This window comes from Polypterus senegalus, chromosome 18 (assembly GCF_016835505.1).
Source record: "Polypterus senegalus isolate Bchr_013 chromosome 18, ASM1683550v1, whole genome shotgun sequence".
Classification (NCBI taxonomy): Eukaryota; Metazoa; Chordata; class Cladistia; order Polypteriformes; family Polypteridae; genus Polypterus; species Polypterus senegalus.
In genome coordinates this window covers 85,801,835-85,819,231 of record NC_053171.1, presented here as the reverse complement: position 1 = coordinate 85,819,231, position 17,397 = coordinate 85,801,835, and the positions used below count along the sequence as shown (strand labels likewise).

General features: G+C 38.3%; 1 protein-coding gene across 1 annotated transcript in view; it reads left to right on the top strand.

Moving 5' to 3' along the window:
* ralgapa1 (Ral GTPase activating protein catalytic subunit alpha 1) overlaps positions 1 to 16,682 on the top strand; it is a 239,692-nt gene extending 223,010 nt beyond the window's left edge. The window contains 1 exon segment of the mRNA XM_039741861.1: positions 14,683 to 16,682. Within this exon segment, the coding sequence (XP_039597795.1) occupies positions 14,683 to 14,770 (88 nt within the window). The 3' untranslated portion in view covers positions 14,771 to 16,682.
* Positions 16,683 to 17,397: the final 715 nt, after the last annotated feature.

The following is a 17,397-nucleotide window of genomic DNA, read 5'->3' as shown; positions in this document are numbered from 1 at the left end:
GTTACGAGTGTCTTCTTTACCATATTCTGATACAGACTGTAAATCTTGTCCCTTCCTCAACAGATGTTTCCATATACTGTATTGCCTTTTCAGCCTTTTTAGATCCTTCTTTGGTAAAGATGGCTCAGGCCTTTACCAGTGAAAAATTAAGATTCACTACACAGAGTACAGCGGCTAAATGTAGTGAATCACTTTCTAAAGATTCATAATAATAGAGAGGAATATTGTGAAAATTCCTTACTCATATTTGTTCACAAGTAGATTCAGCTTTATAACTTTTTGGGGTATCATATTTGCCTTACAACTTTTCCAAATAGCCAACAAATGTCACAAAAAGAGTGGGCACTCTATAAAGACATTTATGCTCAGTACAATTTCAACTGTATATGTCATCAAGGTATTTCTCAGTAATCTGATTCATATTTTCAAATAAGTCTACTGCTGTTAGCAGAAGTTTGCCACTCTGTAGAGGTTTAATCTAAGATGATATGAAAGATGGCTGTACTGTCTTCTAAACAAACATCTTCCAGTTTGGTTTAACCTTGAACCACAGGTGAAAATCTTCCTCCTTCACATGCAAACCATTTTTTTGATATTGTGTGCATCCATCAGTAGCCATGAAGCTGACCTGAGCTTTGCAATTGTTGCTGTATAAACACAATAATTTCCCCAATGTTGCTTATAGACCTTACGACAAAATAGACCTTTAGACTTCAATATACAGTACAGACCAAAAGTTTGGACACACCTCCTCATTCAATGTGTTTTCTTTATTTTCATGACCATTTACATTGGTAGATTCTCACTGAAGGCATCAAAACTATGAATGAACACATGTGGAGTTATGTACTTAACAAAAAAAAGGTGAAATAACTGAAAACATGTTTTATATTCTAGTTTCTTCAAAATAGCCACCCTTTGGTCTGATTACTGCTTTGCACACTCTTGGCATTCTCTCGATGAGATTCAACAGGTAGTCACCTGAAATGGTTTTCACTTCACAGGTGTGCCTTATCAGGGTTATTTAGTGGAATTTCTTGCTTTATCAATGGGGTTGGGACCAGCAGTTGTGTTGTGCAGAAGTCAGGTTAGTTGGACGATCATTTATTTTTCAACAGGACAATAACCCCAAACAGACCTCCAGGCTGTGTAAGGGCTATTTGACCAAGAAGGAGAGTGATGGAGTGCTGTAAATGGTCATGAAAATAAAGAAAACTCATTGAATGAGGAGGTATGTCCAAACTTTTGGCTTGTACTGTATGTTTTAAATGCCTTTCAGTAATAATGTATCCATGACAAACTGCAAGAGCAAATGCTATGTCTTTGTGTTTAAGATCAAGATGAAAGTATACTTGTATAAAGTCTCCAATTTCCATTTTTCCTAAGTGGAACTATAAAACGGAACTAATATGCATCAGAAATTATGTATAGGTATGAATCCCATTTTCAGTTACTGTGCGGTTAAAAGTATCAGGTGCGCACTTTAGACTATCTGGGGTGCACTTGAAACTATCTGGGGTGCAATTGAAACTGTTTGGTGCATACCAGAAAAATCCCCAGATGTCCGTAGTGGACAGATATAACAGACATTCTTTTATACAGAATGAGCATACATTTTTTTTTCCAGATTGAGTGGACTTGAAAATGGACATGAAGCTCATGTTTACGTGAATAAAAATGTAGCTAATAACTTGGGAAATCTTAAGATGACCCTAGACACCCAAGATTTCACTAAAGCAATGATACTGTTAAAATGTAATTGTACATTGCTCTTTTATTAAGCAGTGAATCTAGACTTGGCTAGATATGTAGAAATTCATCTTAATATAAATAAACGTAAAGTTATATATGCCTGTGCAATGGAAATCTTTGGAATAATGGCATAAATACAGGGAGTGTCTGAAATTTGAAAATGTGCCTTATGAGAAAGATTAAGAAGTCAGTCACAGTGACCTTCCACTATCCACATGTAGACAGTGTACAGAATAATAAAAAGGTCAGGGGTGGCAAAGCTTAAACTGTGTAATATTTGTGTCAGAACTATTCTGGAACGTTAATGTGCTTCAGTACTATAATGAGGAAACAGGAGTTCTTTTGTACACCCAAGGAAGAACTACTAGACTGATTCCAGAGGTGCAAAATATGCTGTGAAAGGAAAGGCTGAAGAAGTTGAATTGTCATTGAGCAAAAAGAGAAGGGGTTAAAATAATGAAGAGACTTCTTAGTAAGGTAGATGCTATCTGCTGCATTCAATTCCGGCGCAAGAAAACACGGCATGGATAGTGTCCTCACTGTGAGAACAGTAGATAAATAGGATCACCTCATAAGTAGTTTTGGTGATACTAGTACTCTATTAATACAATTTTGCAGATGTCAGAGAAAAATGGTTGTTAAGCTCAATGGACTTTTTCTCTCAGAATTCTTTGAAGATTCTAGCACCTGTAAGATGACTAAATGACTAGGTGACTGGGTGCTAATGTAAAATAGTGCTTTACTATGGTGTGGGTTTTGTTCATTTTTAAGAACCCATTCACAGATATTTTTCCTTTTACCCTAGTATAAATAAACAAAAGTCTAACAAAAACAATATAATACTTAATAAAATTCAGGTTCACAGCTTTTTGAATCTTGTTTTCTGTAGAACCTCTTCTTTGAGGTGTCTGGTTTACTAAAATCCAGTGATAGAACAACTTATTTGTCATTTTACCCTTATAATTGTAAGCACTTCATAACCAAATATGATTTTTTTACTTTACAAAAGAGTGCCTGCCTGCCTTTGTAAACTATGTTTGGGTAAAGATAGGTAAGCATCACCTTGCCTATTTTCAGAATGAGGTGATGCGATACCTCCAGAGTTCATTCTCGGTTGCCAGATTAAAAAGGATCAGTTTAAAGTATATTACATATTTATTTAGTGGTAGAATATACAGATATTTTAGATAGCCTAATAAGTATTTATATTGAAGTATTGTTGACCCACTATACTTGCATGTCTTAAAGTTTGCTATATCATATTGTGCAGCATTGTTGCCTTTAGGTGATATATATTTGATATTTTAATTCTAATCTATTTATAGACATGAAACCTGCTTACATTTTAGAATAATGCTTTCTGTGTCACTAGCTAGGTTACCTGTTAATGACAGGTAATAGAATAAATTTAAAAATATTTGATATCTCTTGCTTCTAGCGCACCCTAAGCGTTTGTCCTGCGCCTTCTTTGGTATTCCATTTCTCTCAATCTGTCTTTCCCTGCTTTTCCTGTGTTGACCGTGTTCCCTCAAAGCTTGCTTCTCATGACTGTGTAATTTTAAAGCACCTTGCATGTTTTTTGACTACCTCCAGTGGTGGATGATGACAAAACATCATTTGAATTCTAGCAAATACTTCCTGTCATTGCAGGGGACTTTCAGCATTCCTCCTACATTGTTCTTGTGTTGTGTCTCAGCCTCTCTTGCTTGGCACTTCCTATCTCAATTGCATTTAACTGAGCAACCAAAGTGTAACTGACCAAACAGATTGCTCTGAGGGACTGGAGGCACACACACCCAGAGAGAGAGAGTATTATTTTATTATATAGCAGATGGGTATAATTCTGATTGAAATATTTGCAAAATTCATCTAAGGTTATGTTAACCACTTTGTGAAATTTAAGGAATTCTAAATGTAATAGATTATATATTGGATAGAGCATTTGTAGTTTTTGATGACATACCATATCTTAATACTGTAAAAACCTGCACTTTTTTATTATTGCAGGGTCTCAGAGCATATCTCAGGAATATAAGGCAGAAGGCAGGGAACAGCCTGGGACCAGGGCACCAATCCATCATAGGGCCAACTCACACAGGGCCAATTTACCTAACAATCAGTTCTTTAGGGATATCGAAGGAGGACATATCCAAACCTGGGTGGAAAGTGCAGTTTCCACATGAACAGTGGTTAGATGCAGGAGTATAACCCAGAATACTGAATCTTGTGAGACAGCAGCATTACTCACTGTGTTTCCATGTTGTCCTTGCAGTATTTATTTTCATTATAGTTGTTTGCAATATCATAACATTAAACATAAGAGTAACACATCATGTTTACAAAAGATATTTAGATACCATTTGCTTGAGAGTATTACATTTTACCCTGGGCTTCCTAATGCTTCTCCAGGTGACGGTCTTGGCACATTATATCAACACCCTGATCAGATTTGCCAAGGTGTCTTCAGAGACTAATGAGGAATCCTTTCTTAGTGCTGAACACCACTTGGCTGGTTGCTGCTGGTCCGGAGATTGCAGTGGCTTCACAACAAAGTGCTTCCAGATTGGTGAAAAGCAAAGTGAGAGTGAACCTCCCTGAAAGGGAACTTGATTTAGATCTCTTGAACTTTTTGCCACCTCTTGTGCCTACAAACTAAGATAGGGATGCAGAATGCCTAGTGACTGCCGTGTCTATATTAATACATCAGTTGATCTTATGTTTTAGTCTGTCTTGAGTCTCACTGTCTGCAACCTGGAGACTCTGTTGATAATTTGTACGTAAGAGGTGACTAAGCTAAAGGCATGGCATTTAATGTGAGCACAGCATAGATGGTACTGCTTCTAAATAATCATGTATTCAGAAATATAAATGGTGATACCATGGTCACAGTTGATTTTTGCTATAATATTGTCAACATTAAGTAGCAGAACACATGAATTCTTAACTATAATGAATAATTGTTTTAATTGCTGTATGATTTTTGGTATTGCTTGTATCCATCATAAGAAGCCTATTTGATTTTATGAGCAATGATAATGTTGTTATGGTTGTAACAGTCATTTGGTGGATTGAACTTTCAAAAACTGCATTTTGTTTTAAAAACAAAAAAAAGTCAAAATTTGTATTACTGAAGAAAGACTGAATAAAAAACTTGGGATAAATTTGCAAATGTTGGGTCATTTGAAGAAATGTAAGGAGGATTATTGACTAATATATATCAACAGGTATAATATTTTAGAAGAAAAGGCAACTATGTAACGTTTGTTCAAATAATGAAAATAGCATTAACCACACAAATTAGGAATAAAAGGGCAAATAAAACACCCATTAAGACAGCTACACAACCGTATTTTTAACAGCTCAACTGTCTATACGAAAAAAGGTTCATCCATTATTTTTGCTGTAGCAAAGGAAGACATTCAATGTATTTCCGAACATTTTGGGGAAATAATATATACTGGTAAGAAAATAGAAAATAAGCTTAATTTTTATTTTTTTGACGCATTTCACTACAAATGTGGCCGGTATAATGCTGGTGACTGCAAGGGATTTTTAGGTCATTGTAGACATCAAAATAAGCAGTGTGCTATAAGGATTTACAACGCTAAACTAGAAGACATTTACACTAAAGTTCACACAAACCCTACTGGTTGTGTATTGTATACAAATACTGGATTTCAAAACACCTTTCATCTATTCCATGACACTGCTAGTTAAAAAGCTCCAAAGTGTAAAGTTCCTGGGGTGGATGATGTCCAGTAATGTTGAGTGCAATGGATATTATAGGGGCATTCTGTGCATCTCTTTCCACTGTAAGATAAGGAAATTTGAAAGTCGTTGAAAACATGTTAAATAAATTGTGTGCTTTTCTGCTATTACTGGATGCTTGTCCAGGGTTGTTTCAAGTCTTGTCCCGAATGCGTCCAGGATAGGCAATGGATATGATGTGCACAAGTTCTGTGGGTGAATGGTAATGTTTTACTCTTTAAGCTGCATGAGAAAAACTAGTGGTTCATGTATAGAAATTTTGTTTGTTCCAAGTATATAATTACTACCCTGTTTTTTTTGCCCTTGTGTGTTATTTTTCTATCACCAACCCAGTTTATACAGTATATAGGTGGTTTGATGTCTAGACATGTGAATGCAATTTCACAACTTTTGCACTTCATAGATATTTAATGTGCGTATTTTATTTGCATTTAAAACCCTAAGATGGATGTGTTGATCATTTTTGCTGCTTCATAATTCCTAGTCAAACCAGTGGCCAAGTGTTTGTCATTATGGATTTTCTCCAAAAATACCAGGCTCCTCCTACATTCTCAAAATAATTGCATTACGTGAATAATGAATCAATTTGCAAGGAACTAGCATTTTGTCTAGTGTTAGTGCTCACCTTGTGCCCATTGCTTTGTAATGGAAGCTCAGTTTAGAAATTTGATATTATTCTGTGTTTGCTTATTTAGAAAATATTCACATTTTTACTACTCATGTATTCATTTTAACAGTGTTTTGAAATACATATTTAAATAATGTATGTGTATATATGTGTATATAAATATATATATATATATATATATATATATATATATATATATATATATATATATATATGAGTGTATGTGTGTGCAGATACATGTGTATACACAACTTTTTTCTAATTTTGGTTCTGTACATTACCACAATGAATTTTAAATGAAACAACTCAGATGCAGTTGAAGTTCAGACTTTCAGCTTTATTTCAGTGGGTTGAACAAAATTATTGCATAAAATTGTGAGGCAACTAAAGAATTTTTTTAACACAATCCCTTCATTTCAGGGGCTCAAAACTGGAAATAAAATGTTAATTTCTAATATAATGCCAGCCTGAAGTCTTGAACTCCTGGACATCACCAAATGCTGGGTTTCCTCCTTTTTAATGCTCTGCCAGGCCTTTACTTTCAGTTGCTGTTTGTTTGTGGGCCTTTCTGTCTGAAGTTTAGTCTTCAACAAGTAAAATGCCTGCTCAGTTGGGTGAAGATCAGGTGACTGACTTGGCCATTCAAGAATTTTCCACTTCCTTGCTTTAATAAACTCCTGGATTTCTTTGGCTGTATGTTTTGGGTCATTGTCCATCTGTATCATGAAACGCCGCCGCCCAATCTATTTGACGTCATTTAGCTGATTTGAGCAGACAGTAAGTCTCTGAACACCTCAGAATTCATTCGGCTGCTTCTGTCCTGTGTCACATCATCAATAAACACGAGTGTCTCAGTGCCACTGGCAGCCATGCACGCCCAAGCCATCACACTGCCTGACTCCACCGTGTTTTACAGATGATGTGCTATGCTTTGGATAATGAGCTGTTCCACACCTTCTCCATACTTTTTTCTTGCCATCATTCTGGTAGAGGTTGATCTTGGTTTCATCTGTCCAAAGAATTTTTTTCCACAACTGTGCTGGCTTTTTTAGATGTTCTTTAGCAATGTCCAATCTAGCCTTTCTGTTCTTGAGGCTTATGAGTGGCTTGCACCTTGCAGTGTACCCTCTGTATTTACTTTCATGCAGTCTTCTCTTTATGGTAGACTTGGATATCGATACGCCGACCCCTGGAGAGTGTTGTTCACTTGGTTGGCTGTTGTGAAGGGGTTTCTCTTCACCATGGAAATGATTCTGCGATCATCCACCACTGTTGTCTTCCGTGGACGTCCAGGTCTTTTTGCGTTGCTGAGTTCACCAGTGCTTGCTTTCTTTCTCAGGATGTACCAAACTGTAGATTTTGCCACTCGTAATATTGTAGCAATTTCAAGGATGGGTTTCTTCTGTTTTTGCAGCTTAAGGACGGCTTCTTTCACCTGAATGGAGAGCTCCTTTGACCGCATGCTGTCTGTTCACAGCAAAATCATCCACACGCCAGCACCACACCTCAAATCAACTCCAGACCTTTTATCTGTTAATTGATAATGAATGACATAATGACGGACTTGAACACACCTCCCCATGAAATAGCCTTTGAGTCAATTGGCCAATTACTTTTGAGCCCCTGAAATGAAGGGATTGTGTTAAAAAAATGCTTTAGTTGCCTCACATTTTTATGCAATCGTTTTGTTCAACCCACTGAATTAAAGCTGAAAGTCTGCACTTCAACTGCATCTGAGTTATTTCATTTAAAATTCATTGTGGTAATGTACAGAACCAAAATTAGAAAAAAGTAGTCTCTGTCCAAATATTTATGGACCTAACTGTATATATGTATTTCAATTCTTCTGCTGATTATGCATGTTTAATAAGAAACAACAATGCACATATGTTGAAAATTTAATGTGCGGTTTTGTTTTATTTAGAATTAAGTGTACTGTGGAGTGTCATGATGGCACAAATTTTAGTGCTGGGACTTGGGTTCAGTCCATAACTGGATCATTGTCTGTGTGGAGTTTGCACATTCTCAGTCGTCCACTTTTTTTTGGGCGCTCTCACATTGCTTAGATAAACATTTTATATTAATAAGTTAAATTAGGGTTAAAGTTAGGGTTAGTGTTAATCAGTCAGTTTTGCATTTTGCAAGGCTAGTACTTTTTAAGATAATTCCATAAGGCTCCTGCTTTCTTGTTCTTGCCTTTCTGTTTAGGGTAGAGTTTCTGAATCAAGGTAACTAAAGCATACTTATTTAAGAAATAGAATAATACAATTTCCAAATATACCCAACTGTTATTGAAATAAGGTAAAACGCAGGATCTGTGTGACAGAATAGAGAAAGACGAGCAAATAGCAAGGAAGAGGTTGGCTGCTTTATATTTTGTTTACAGGTTTTCTAGATTTGTTTTTTGTTATACAAGCTTTTTGGAATTTTAGTATGACCTCACATCATCCCACCCTTGCTCTAATGCACAACCTCTTATGAGAGAGGACTAAACCCTTATGTTCGTATTCAATGCCTTTTGTCTCCAAATGAATTGTAAGCTTGTAAAACTAGAATTTTGCCTGACACAGTAAGAAACATAAGAAAGAAGGAGTTTGGTTGGCGGCATTACCAGCTACTTTGAGTTCTGATGTATCTTAGTTCAGGTAAACCCTTTTACAGCTGAGTGGAGTTATGATGTTGCCCTAGATTTGAGTAGAAAACTGTGCTTGCGTTGGGGTGCAGTTTTTGTGCCACATGGTCCTTTTTCCATTGTGTGGCATTTTCTTTCTCAATACACTGTTAGGCTCTTTGCTGTTTCCCGTAAAACTTTGTAGGTTTAAAAGTGTGACTTTTTCTAGCACAAAGGTTTAGCCATTAACATTCCCTTCTTAAAGACTGCTGCTTAGCCTTTCTAGACTGAGTTCACTTACTGACACAGAGCATGGCTTGAAACAATAGATCGTAAAGCTAGTTCACGGCATCCAGTTCCAAGGATCAATGAAGAGTAGCTTTCAGGCCCGAAGAAATTTTACAAGCTTTTTTTTCCCTAGTGAGCGAGTGGCTTTCTGCTCCAAAGAGACGGAAGAGATGCATGCACCTAGTTTTAAAAGAAAACATAGCCTCTGGTGATTGGATTCCAGTTATAGATCCAGTGTCTGCATATTGAGGTGTTATTTCCTCCAATGAGGTCAGTGTTTGATTCCAAGTCTAAAATGAATGTGCTTAGGGGAGTAGCTGCTTGCTTGTCAGCTCATCTTTGATTTACACCTTTGTTACCGGAGCAGTATTTTAGCCATTCAGCTTATGTGGTTGCTGCTGACTTTCTGCATTCTTGTTAAGGCTAAACACTTGTAACTGGCCTGTCGTCCCACTGAAAGTCTTGTAAAAATGAAACAATGGCCAGTTTGTCTTAAACTGGTGCTCTGGCTAATTTTTGGTTCCTGCCTTTTGTCTAATACTTTAAATATGAAGCAGAATAAGCGAGTGCAGAAAATGAGCGCTGCAGATGAACTTGCTGAAGAATGTGTGTGTATTAGGGAGGTACTAATAAAAATAACAGATTTGGGTTCTCCACAAGGCTTGTTTTATTGTTTAATGTATTTAAAACAAAGTTTACTTTTGATTAAAAAAAAAAAAAACATTTAGAGGTCACTCCACTTGACAGGTTTTATCCCATTTGAGCTAAAGAGCAAACAGCTGATATTCACTTGAAGGTCTACAACATTATCACTCTGATGAAGTTGCAAAATTCTTGTGATGGTTTGTGACCAGTCGAGCAATAAACTGTTTGAGTTCCCTTCCATTGTACTTTTCGGTAAGACTTCTCTTTCAGCGGTAACGTTCACTACCCCTACTTGGCTACTAAAATGTTCTTGAAGCTCCTGCTTAATACTAGAATGTTCTAGAAACTTCCACTTACGAGGTGTGGCAGAAAAGTAATGAGACTGATTTTTTATTTACCAAAGTTTTTTTTTTTTTTTTCAAACATCAATGTTATTCCCTTCAAAGTAGTTCCCTTGGGCAGCTACACACCGATGGAGACGTTGTTCCCACTGTTGGTAGCAGCGCTGGAAGTCTTTAACTGGTATGGTCTTCAGCATGTCCGTTACACTCTTTTGGATGTTTTCTAAAGTCCCGAAATGATGTCCTTTGAGGACATTTTTCAGTTTAGGAAAAAGGAAAAAGTCGCACGGAGTGAGGTCAGGTGAATAAGGGGGCTGGGGAACCACAGGAATGCGTTTTTTCGATTGTCGTCCTCCTCAATTGTGAGGTTTTTTGGCACCATTTTGGCACAGACCTTTCGCATGTGCAAATGTTCAGTCAAAATTTGATGAACGGTAAATCTGTTCAAATTTAATTGTTCACTCAACATTCTTAATGTTAAACGACAGTCTGATCTTGCAAGAGTGTTCACACGTTCGATGTTTTCATTGGTTTTCGAAGTTGAAGTCCTCCCTGAACGGTGTTCATCTTCAACGTGTTTTCTGCCTTCCAAAAATGATTTGTGCCAGCGAAAAACTTGAGCTCAGGATAAAGAATGTTCCCCATAGGCCTGTTTTAACTTTTTAAACGTCACACTTGCCGTTTAATGGCACAACGTTGCTCCAAATTCCGCTGTTCTATTTTGCGTGACGCACAACCAAAAACACAACTTCGCTAATAGCAGTCACAAAAATCACGTAGTTAACGGAAGGAGTTGAAACTCGCACTGAGCTATGGGAGGGTACTGATACACGGCTCTATCAAGGACAACAGCGCAGCGTTGCCAGGTCGCTTGCAGTGTTGCCAGTCTCACTACTTTTCTGCCACTCCTCGTACTCCTAGAATGTTCTGGGAATTCCACCTTAGTACTGGAATGTTCTCTATTTAATTTTTTTATTGTTTACTAATCACTTAGTCAGTTAAGAATGCCTACGCAAACGTATGTATATAGTAACAATACAGATATGTTTAGAAACGAGCGACCCTCCAGTTTGGTTTGTGGGCCACCCTTATATATATTTATATACACAGTATACAGTTGTGCTTGAAAGTTTGTGAACCCTTTAGACTTTTCTATATTTCTGCATACATATGACCTGAAACATCATCAGATTTTCACTCAAGTCCTAAAAGTAGATAAAGAGAAACCAGTTAAACAAATGAGACAAAAATATTATACTTGGTCATTTATTTATTAAGGAAAATGATCGAATATTACATATTTGTGAGTGGCAAAAGTATGTGAACCTTTGCTTTCAGTATCTGGTGTGACCCCCCAATAACTACAACTAAACGTTTCCGGCAACTTCTGATCATTCCTGCACATCGGCTTGGAGGAATTTTAGCCCATTCCTCCGTACAGAACAGCTTCAACTCTGGATGTTGGTGGGTTTCCTCACATGAACTGCTCGCTTCAGGTCCTTCCACAACATTTCGATTGGATTAAGGTCAGGACTTTGACTTGGCCATTCCAAAACATTCACTTTATTCTTCTTTAACCATTCTTTGGTAGAATGACTTGTGTGCTTAGGGTCGTTGTCTTGCTGCATGACCCACCTTCTCTTGAGATTCAGTTCATGGACAGATGTCCTGACATTTTCCTTTAGAATTCTCTGATATAATTCAGAATTCATTTTTCCATCAATGAAGGCAAGCCGTCCTGGCCCAGATGCAGCAAGACAAGCCCAAACCATGATACTACCACCACCATGTTTCACAGATGGGACAAGGTTCTTATGCTGGAATGCAGTGTTTTCCTTTCTCCAAACATAACTCTTTTCATTTAAACCAAAAAGTTCTATTTTGGTCTCATCCGTCCACAAAACATTCTTCCAATAGCCTTCTGGTTTGTCCACGTGATCTTTAGCAAACTGCAGATGAGCAGCAATGTTTTTTTGGAGAGCAGTGGCTTTCTCCTTGCAACCCTGCCATGCACACCATTGTTGTTCAGTATTCTCCTGATGATGGACTCAAGAACATGAACATTAGCCAATGTGAGAGAGGCCTTCAGTTGGGGTTCTTTGTGACCTGGCCGACTATTACACGTGTGCCTTGCTCTTGGAGTGATCTTTGTTGGTTGACCACTCCTGGGGAGGGTAACAATGGTCTTGAATTTCCTCCATTTCTACATTGTCTGTCTGACTGTGAATTGGTGGAGTCCAAACTCTTTAGAGATTTTCCAGCCTGATGAGCATCAGCAACTCTTTTTCTGAGGTCCTCAGAAATCTCCTTTGTTCGTGCCATGATACACTTCCACAAACATGTGTTGTGAAGAGCAGACTTTGATAGATCCTGTTCTTTAAATAACACAGGGTGCCCACTCACACCTGATTGGCATCCCATTGATTGAAAACACCCGACTCGAATTTCACCTTCAAACTAACTGATCATCCGTGAGGTTCACATACAGGTGCCGGTCATAAAATTAGAATATCATGACAAAGTTGATTTATTTCAGTAATTCCATTCAAAAAGTGAAACTTGTATATTAGATTCATTCATTACACACAGACTTATGTATTTCAAATGTTTATTTCTTTTAACTTTGATGATTATAACTGACAACTAATGAAAGTCCCAAATTCAGTATCTCGGAAAATTAGAATATCAATTAAGACCAATGCAAAAAAAGGATTTTTAGAAATGTTGGCCAACTGAAAGGTATGAACATGAAAAGTATGAGCATGTACAGCACTCAATATTTAGTTGGGGCTCCTTTGGCCTGGATTACTGCAGCAATGCGGCGTGGCATGGAGTCGATCAGTCTGTGGCACTGCTCAGGTGTTATGAGAGCCCATGTTGCTCTGATAGTGGCCTTCAGCTCTTCTGAATTGTTGGGTCTGGCATATTGCATCTTCCTCTTCACAATACCCATTAGATTTTCTATGGGGTAAAGGTCAGGCGAGTTTGCTGGCCAATCAAGAACAGGGATACCATGGTCCTTAAACCAGGTACTGGTAGCTTTGGCACTGTGTGCAGGTGCCAGGTCCTGTTGGAAAATGAAATCTGCATCTCCATAAAGTTCAGCAGCAGCAGGAAGCATGAAGTGCTCTAAAACTTCCTGGTAGACGGCTGCGTTGACCTTGGACCTCAGAAAACACAATGGACCAACACCAGCAGATGACATGGCACCCCAAACCATCACTGACTGTGGAAACTTTACACTGGACCTCAAGCAACGTGGATTCTGTGCCTCTCCTCTCTTCCTCCAGACTCTGGGACCTTGATTTCCAAAGGAAATGCAAAATTTACTTTCATCAGAGAACATAACTTTGGACCACTCAGCAGCAGTCCAGTCCTTTTGTCTTTAGCCCAGGCGAGCGCTTCTGACACTGTCTCTTGTTCAAGAGTGGCTTGACACAAGGAATGCGACAGCTGAAACCCATGTCTTGCATACGTCTGTGCTTGGTGGTTCTTGAAGCACTGACTCCAGCTGCAGTCCACTCTTTGTGAATCTCCCCCACAGTTTTGAATGGGTTTTGTTTCACAATCCTCTCCAGGGTGCGGTTATCCCTATTGCTTGTACGCTTTTTTCTACCACATCTTGTCCTGTCCTTCGCCTCTCTATTAATGTGCTTGGACACAGAGCTCTGTGAACAGCCAGCCTCTTTAGCAATGACCTTTTGTGTCTTGCCCTCCTTGTTCAAGGTGTCAATGGTCGTCTTTTGGACAACTGTCAAGTCAGCTATCTTCCCCATGATTGTGTAGCCTACAGAACTAGACTGAGAGACCATTTAAAGGCTTTTGCAGGTGTTTTGAGTTAATTAGCTGATTAGAGTGTGGCACCAGGTGTCTTCAATATTGAACCTTTTCACAATATTCTAATTTTCTGAGATACTGAATTTGGGACTTTCATTAGTTGTCAGTTATAATCATCAAAATTAAAAGAAATAAACATTTGAAATACATCAGTCTGTGTGTAATGAATGAATCTAATGTACAAGTTTCACTTTTTGAATGGAATTACTGAAATAAATCAACTTTGTCATGATATTCTAATTTTATGACCAGCACCTGTACTTTTGCCACTCACAAATATGTAATATTCGATCATTTTCCTTAATAAATAAATGATCAGGTATAATATTTGTATCTTATTTGTTTAACTAGTTTCTCTTTATCTACTTTTAGGGCTTGAGTGAATATCTGATGATGTTTTAGCTCATATTTATGCAGAAATATAGAAAGTTCTAAAGGGACAAGCTGTGCCAGTACAGCACCACATTAACAGACAGTTGTTCTAAACTGACAGTAAAGTATTGCCTTTTTCTTCTCATTTTTCACTACAGTATCTTTGTGGTAACTTCCACATCCCACATAGGGAAGTTGGTGCCTGTAAATGTAACAAAGGCTTGATGTTTGAAATGCCCTTAGCAGGGTTGACATGTTGTTCAGGACTCAGCACATTAGTTCCTCTCTGAAGTTTTGTCATGCCCCATGCTTTCTGCACGAGTCACCCCATGGACCATCTCTACGATGAGTTAGTCTTCAGTATCTCAGATGCTTGCTCCCGTGCCTGGTGGCACAAGATCCTCACTGTTGCTCTCTTTGTCCCCGTGTTGTTTCTGCAGGCTCATGCCCAGAGAATCAGCAAGTCGAAGGTCCAGCAGCACAGGCAGACGGGAACGACTTAGCCTCACCAATGTCACCTCGTGCTAGCAAGAGCCGCATGTCCATGAAACTGCGCCGCTCCTCAGGCTCCGCTAACAAATCGTGATGATCGCAGTGCCGCAGCGTAAACTTGAGAAGAGGCTCAGTCTACCTTACCCTTGCAAAAGGAATCGTCGTGGTGCACAACATTGCTCTTTGTTTCCATTTCCTCCATGCGACTGTCAACACATGGATTTTCACTGTGCCTGCCTCCTAGAGTCAAAGCCACTCCGTCAGAGACTTTACAAAAGCACTGGAATTTCGTCAATGTTTTGATTATTTTCATGTTTGACTCCCATCATTGTTTTTTTGTTTTTGGCCCTTTGCCTGTTATGTTCATTATCTATGTGAGAACAAATGCTCTTATGAGTATTAGTATGTTGGCATTGAACTGTTACAGTTGTTAATTTTTTTAATTTATTTATTTTTTATTATTTAGGAGTACCATTCATACAGGTTTTTACCATTGTAAATTAAAAAAGTTTTATACAAAAGTCTTCACAAAAAAAAAATTGTTTTTGCATGAAACAGGAGTTGAAGATGATTTGAGGATGTGCTTGAGCAGCCCAATTCGCGTGTTACTGAGCTCTTTGAATTTCCAATGTCAAGCCAAAGACACTGGCGTGCTGTGTTCATTTTACACACTCGGAAGTGCTTCTGCTCTCTCTAGCTTATTATTTCTTTTTTTCATCCCTGCATACAAAGAGAGGTGGTTTTTGTATACAGCATGAAGTCTGAATCTTTTGACAGCTCTTAACCCTGCCCGCGTCTGCCTGTTACGCAAAGAGAATGTGACAAAGGTGGACTCTGTCCTTTTGACAGAAGGAAAGCCGCATGCACTTCTGTTTTGTCTCTTGGTAAATGGCAGCATAACTGATTCCTTCCCAGTTCAGACTAGTTGATTATAAAAGACAATTCTTTATCTTCTTTTATTTCGACCTTCTATTCTCAAAAGCCAGACGCTGTATTGTGAACCTTTACTTCATTCATGACTGAGTTGCTGCAGCTCAGGTTTGTTTTTACCTGCACATCAATTGCCTTCCTTCCTATGCTGATGGAGAATGTTGAGAGGAGGCGAGCTGCCCCACTGGTTTGAAGTTCCTCTCGCTGCTGTCCCCCCCCAAACCTGACCAATTCTGTAGCCTTGCACCATCCACAAGCTGCCTTAAATCTTTGCGCCTGAGCTCAAGTCAGTGGTACTGTGCACAGCTCTGTCCTCTGCCTGGCTCTCAAACTGTTCACTGACTTGGAGGCTGCCGAGTGTGGATACACAAAGCTGGAAGCGTTGACTGTGGCTTAGGCGAAGGAGCGCTGCAAAATTAGAGTGCGTGCGTGCGTGTGTGCGTGCATATGACCAGGCGGAAGTTTTTATTGTGCTACATTTTTAACACTTGAATGTTGATGTGTTCTCTTGGTTTTATACATGCACACCTGTATATTTTTTTTAATAATCTATTGGTTCCGTTTTTTGTTTTTTTGTTTTTTTTAATTCGATGATTTCAAATAAGCCGATTCTGTTAGCTCTGCAGTCCCATCAGATCTAGATACTCTCTTCTTTATTTTATGGGCCGATAACAGGTAATTAGGCCTATCCTTTGATTCGAACGTCCCAACATTTCTGCAGTATTTGTCAACTGCGCAGACTGAGTTTGCTCCACTTCTTGCCAACACTGCTGACATCACTCTGCCCAGCCGTTGCGATTATTTGGTAATTGATGCATTGTGCCCATTTTTCACTTACCTCCAACATGGAATAATTATAGTTGTGAATATTAATACCACAAAATTATCCATGCAAAATGATCACAACACTTGTGTTCAGTTCTTGGGATTTACTCGTATTCCAAATGAAAATGTCGGCACACATTTGTAGTGAACTTAGGAGTACTGTATATGTTATTAACCAAATGCCGCATGATGACAGTACTAACTGCATGTGTAAATACAAGTGTAAGAGGAAAGCTCAAATCTATATATACATGAGTTCCTATATATATATATTATATATATATATATATATATAATTTATTGTCATACATGTAGTATCTATAAATTTGTAATGGTTCTACAAGAAGAAAAATGGATGTGCAATTTATTATAAAAAATTATTCTTTTTCTGTCTGTGTTTAAAAAAAAATAATAATAAAAATATAAATTGTGGCTCTTTGATTTTTTTTCCTTCACTCTCGATACTGAAAAACGCCCAACGGTTCAAACAGGCTGCTGCTTTACAGCTGACGCAGTGAACTTACATAAAATCCAGTCCCCCTAATTGTGCGACAAGCCTTTGCATCCTCCACCCGATATCGATTCTGAAGCCAAATGTTGAGCAGAATGTCTCATTGATACCTCACACGCAGAAAGACAAGGCTGAAAATAAAGTGAGAAATGAGGGCAAAATTTTTTTTTTTTTTTTTTTGGGCACAAATGTGTTAAGCAGGGTTCTGTAAGGCAAATTAGACAAAATGTCAGTTGTTGCATCACAGGCTGTAGCTGAATAAAAATGTCTTAGCAGAGGAGCCAGTCGATCCCTTCTAAATTGGATCCTCTTTCGTTTCCTCAACGTCAGCTAGTTATTAAATGTCTTCATAATTGAATGAGAGTTCAAGAGGTCATGCTGCTCGGGGACATCAGTG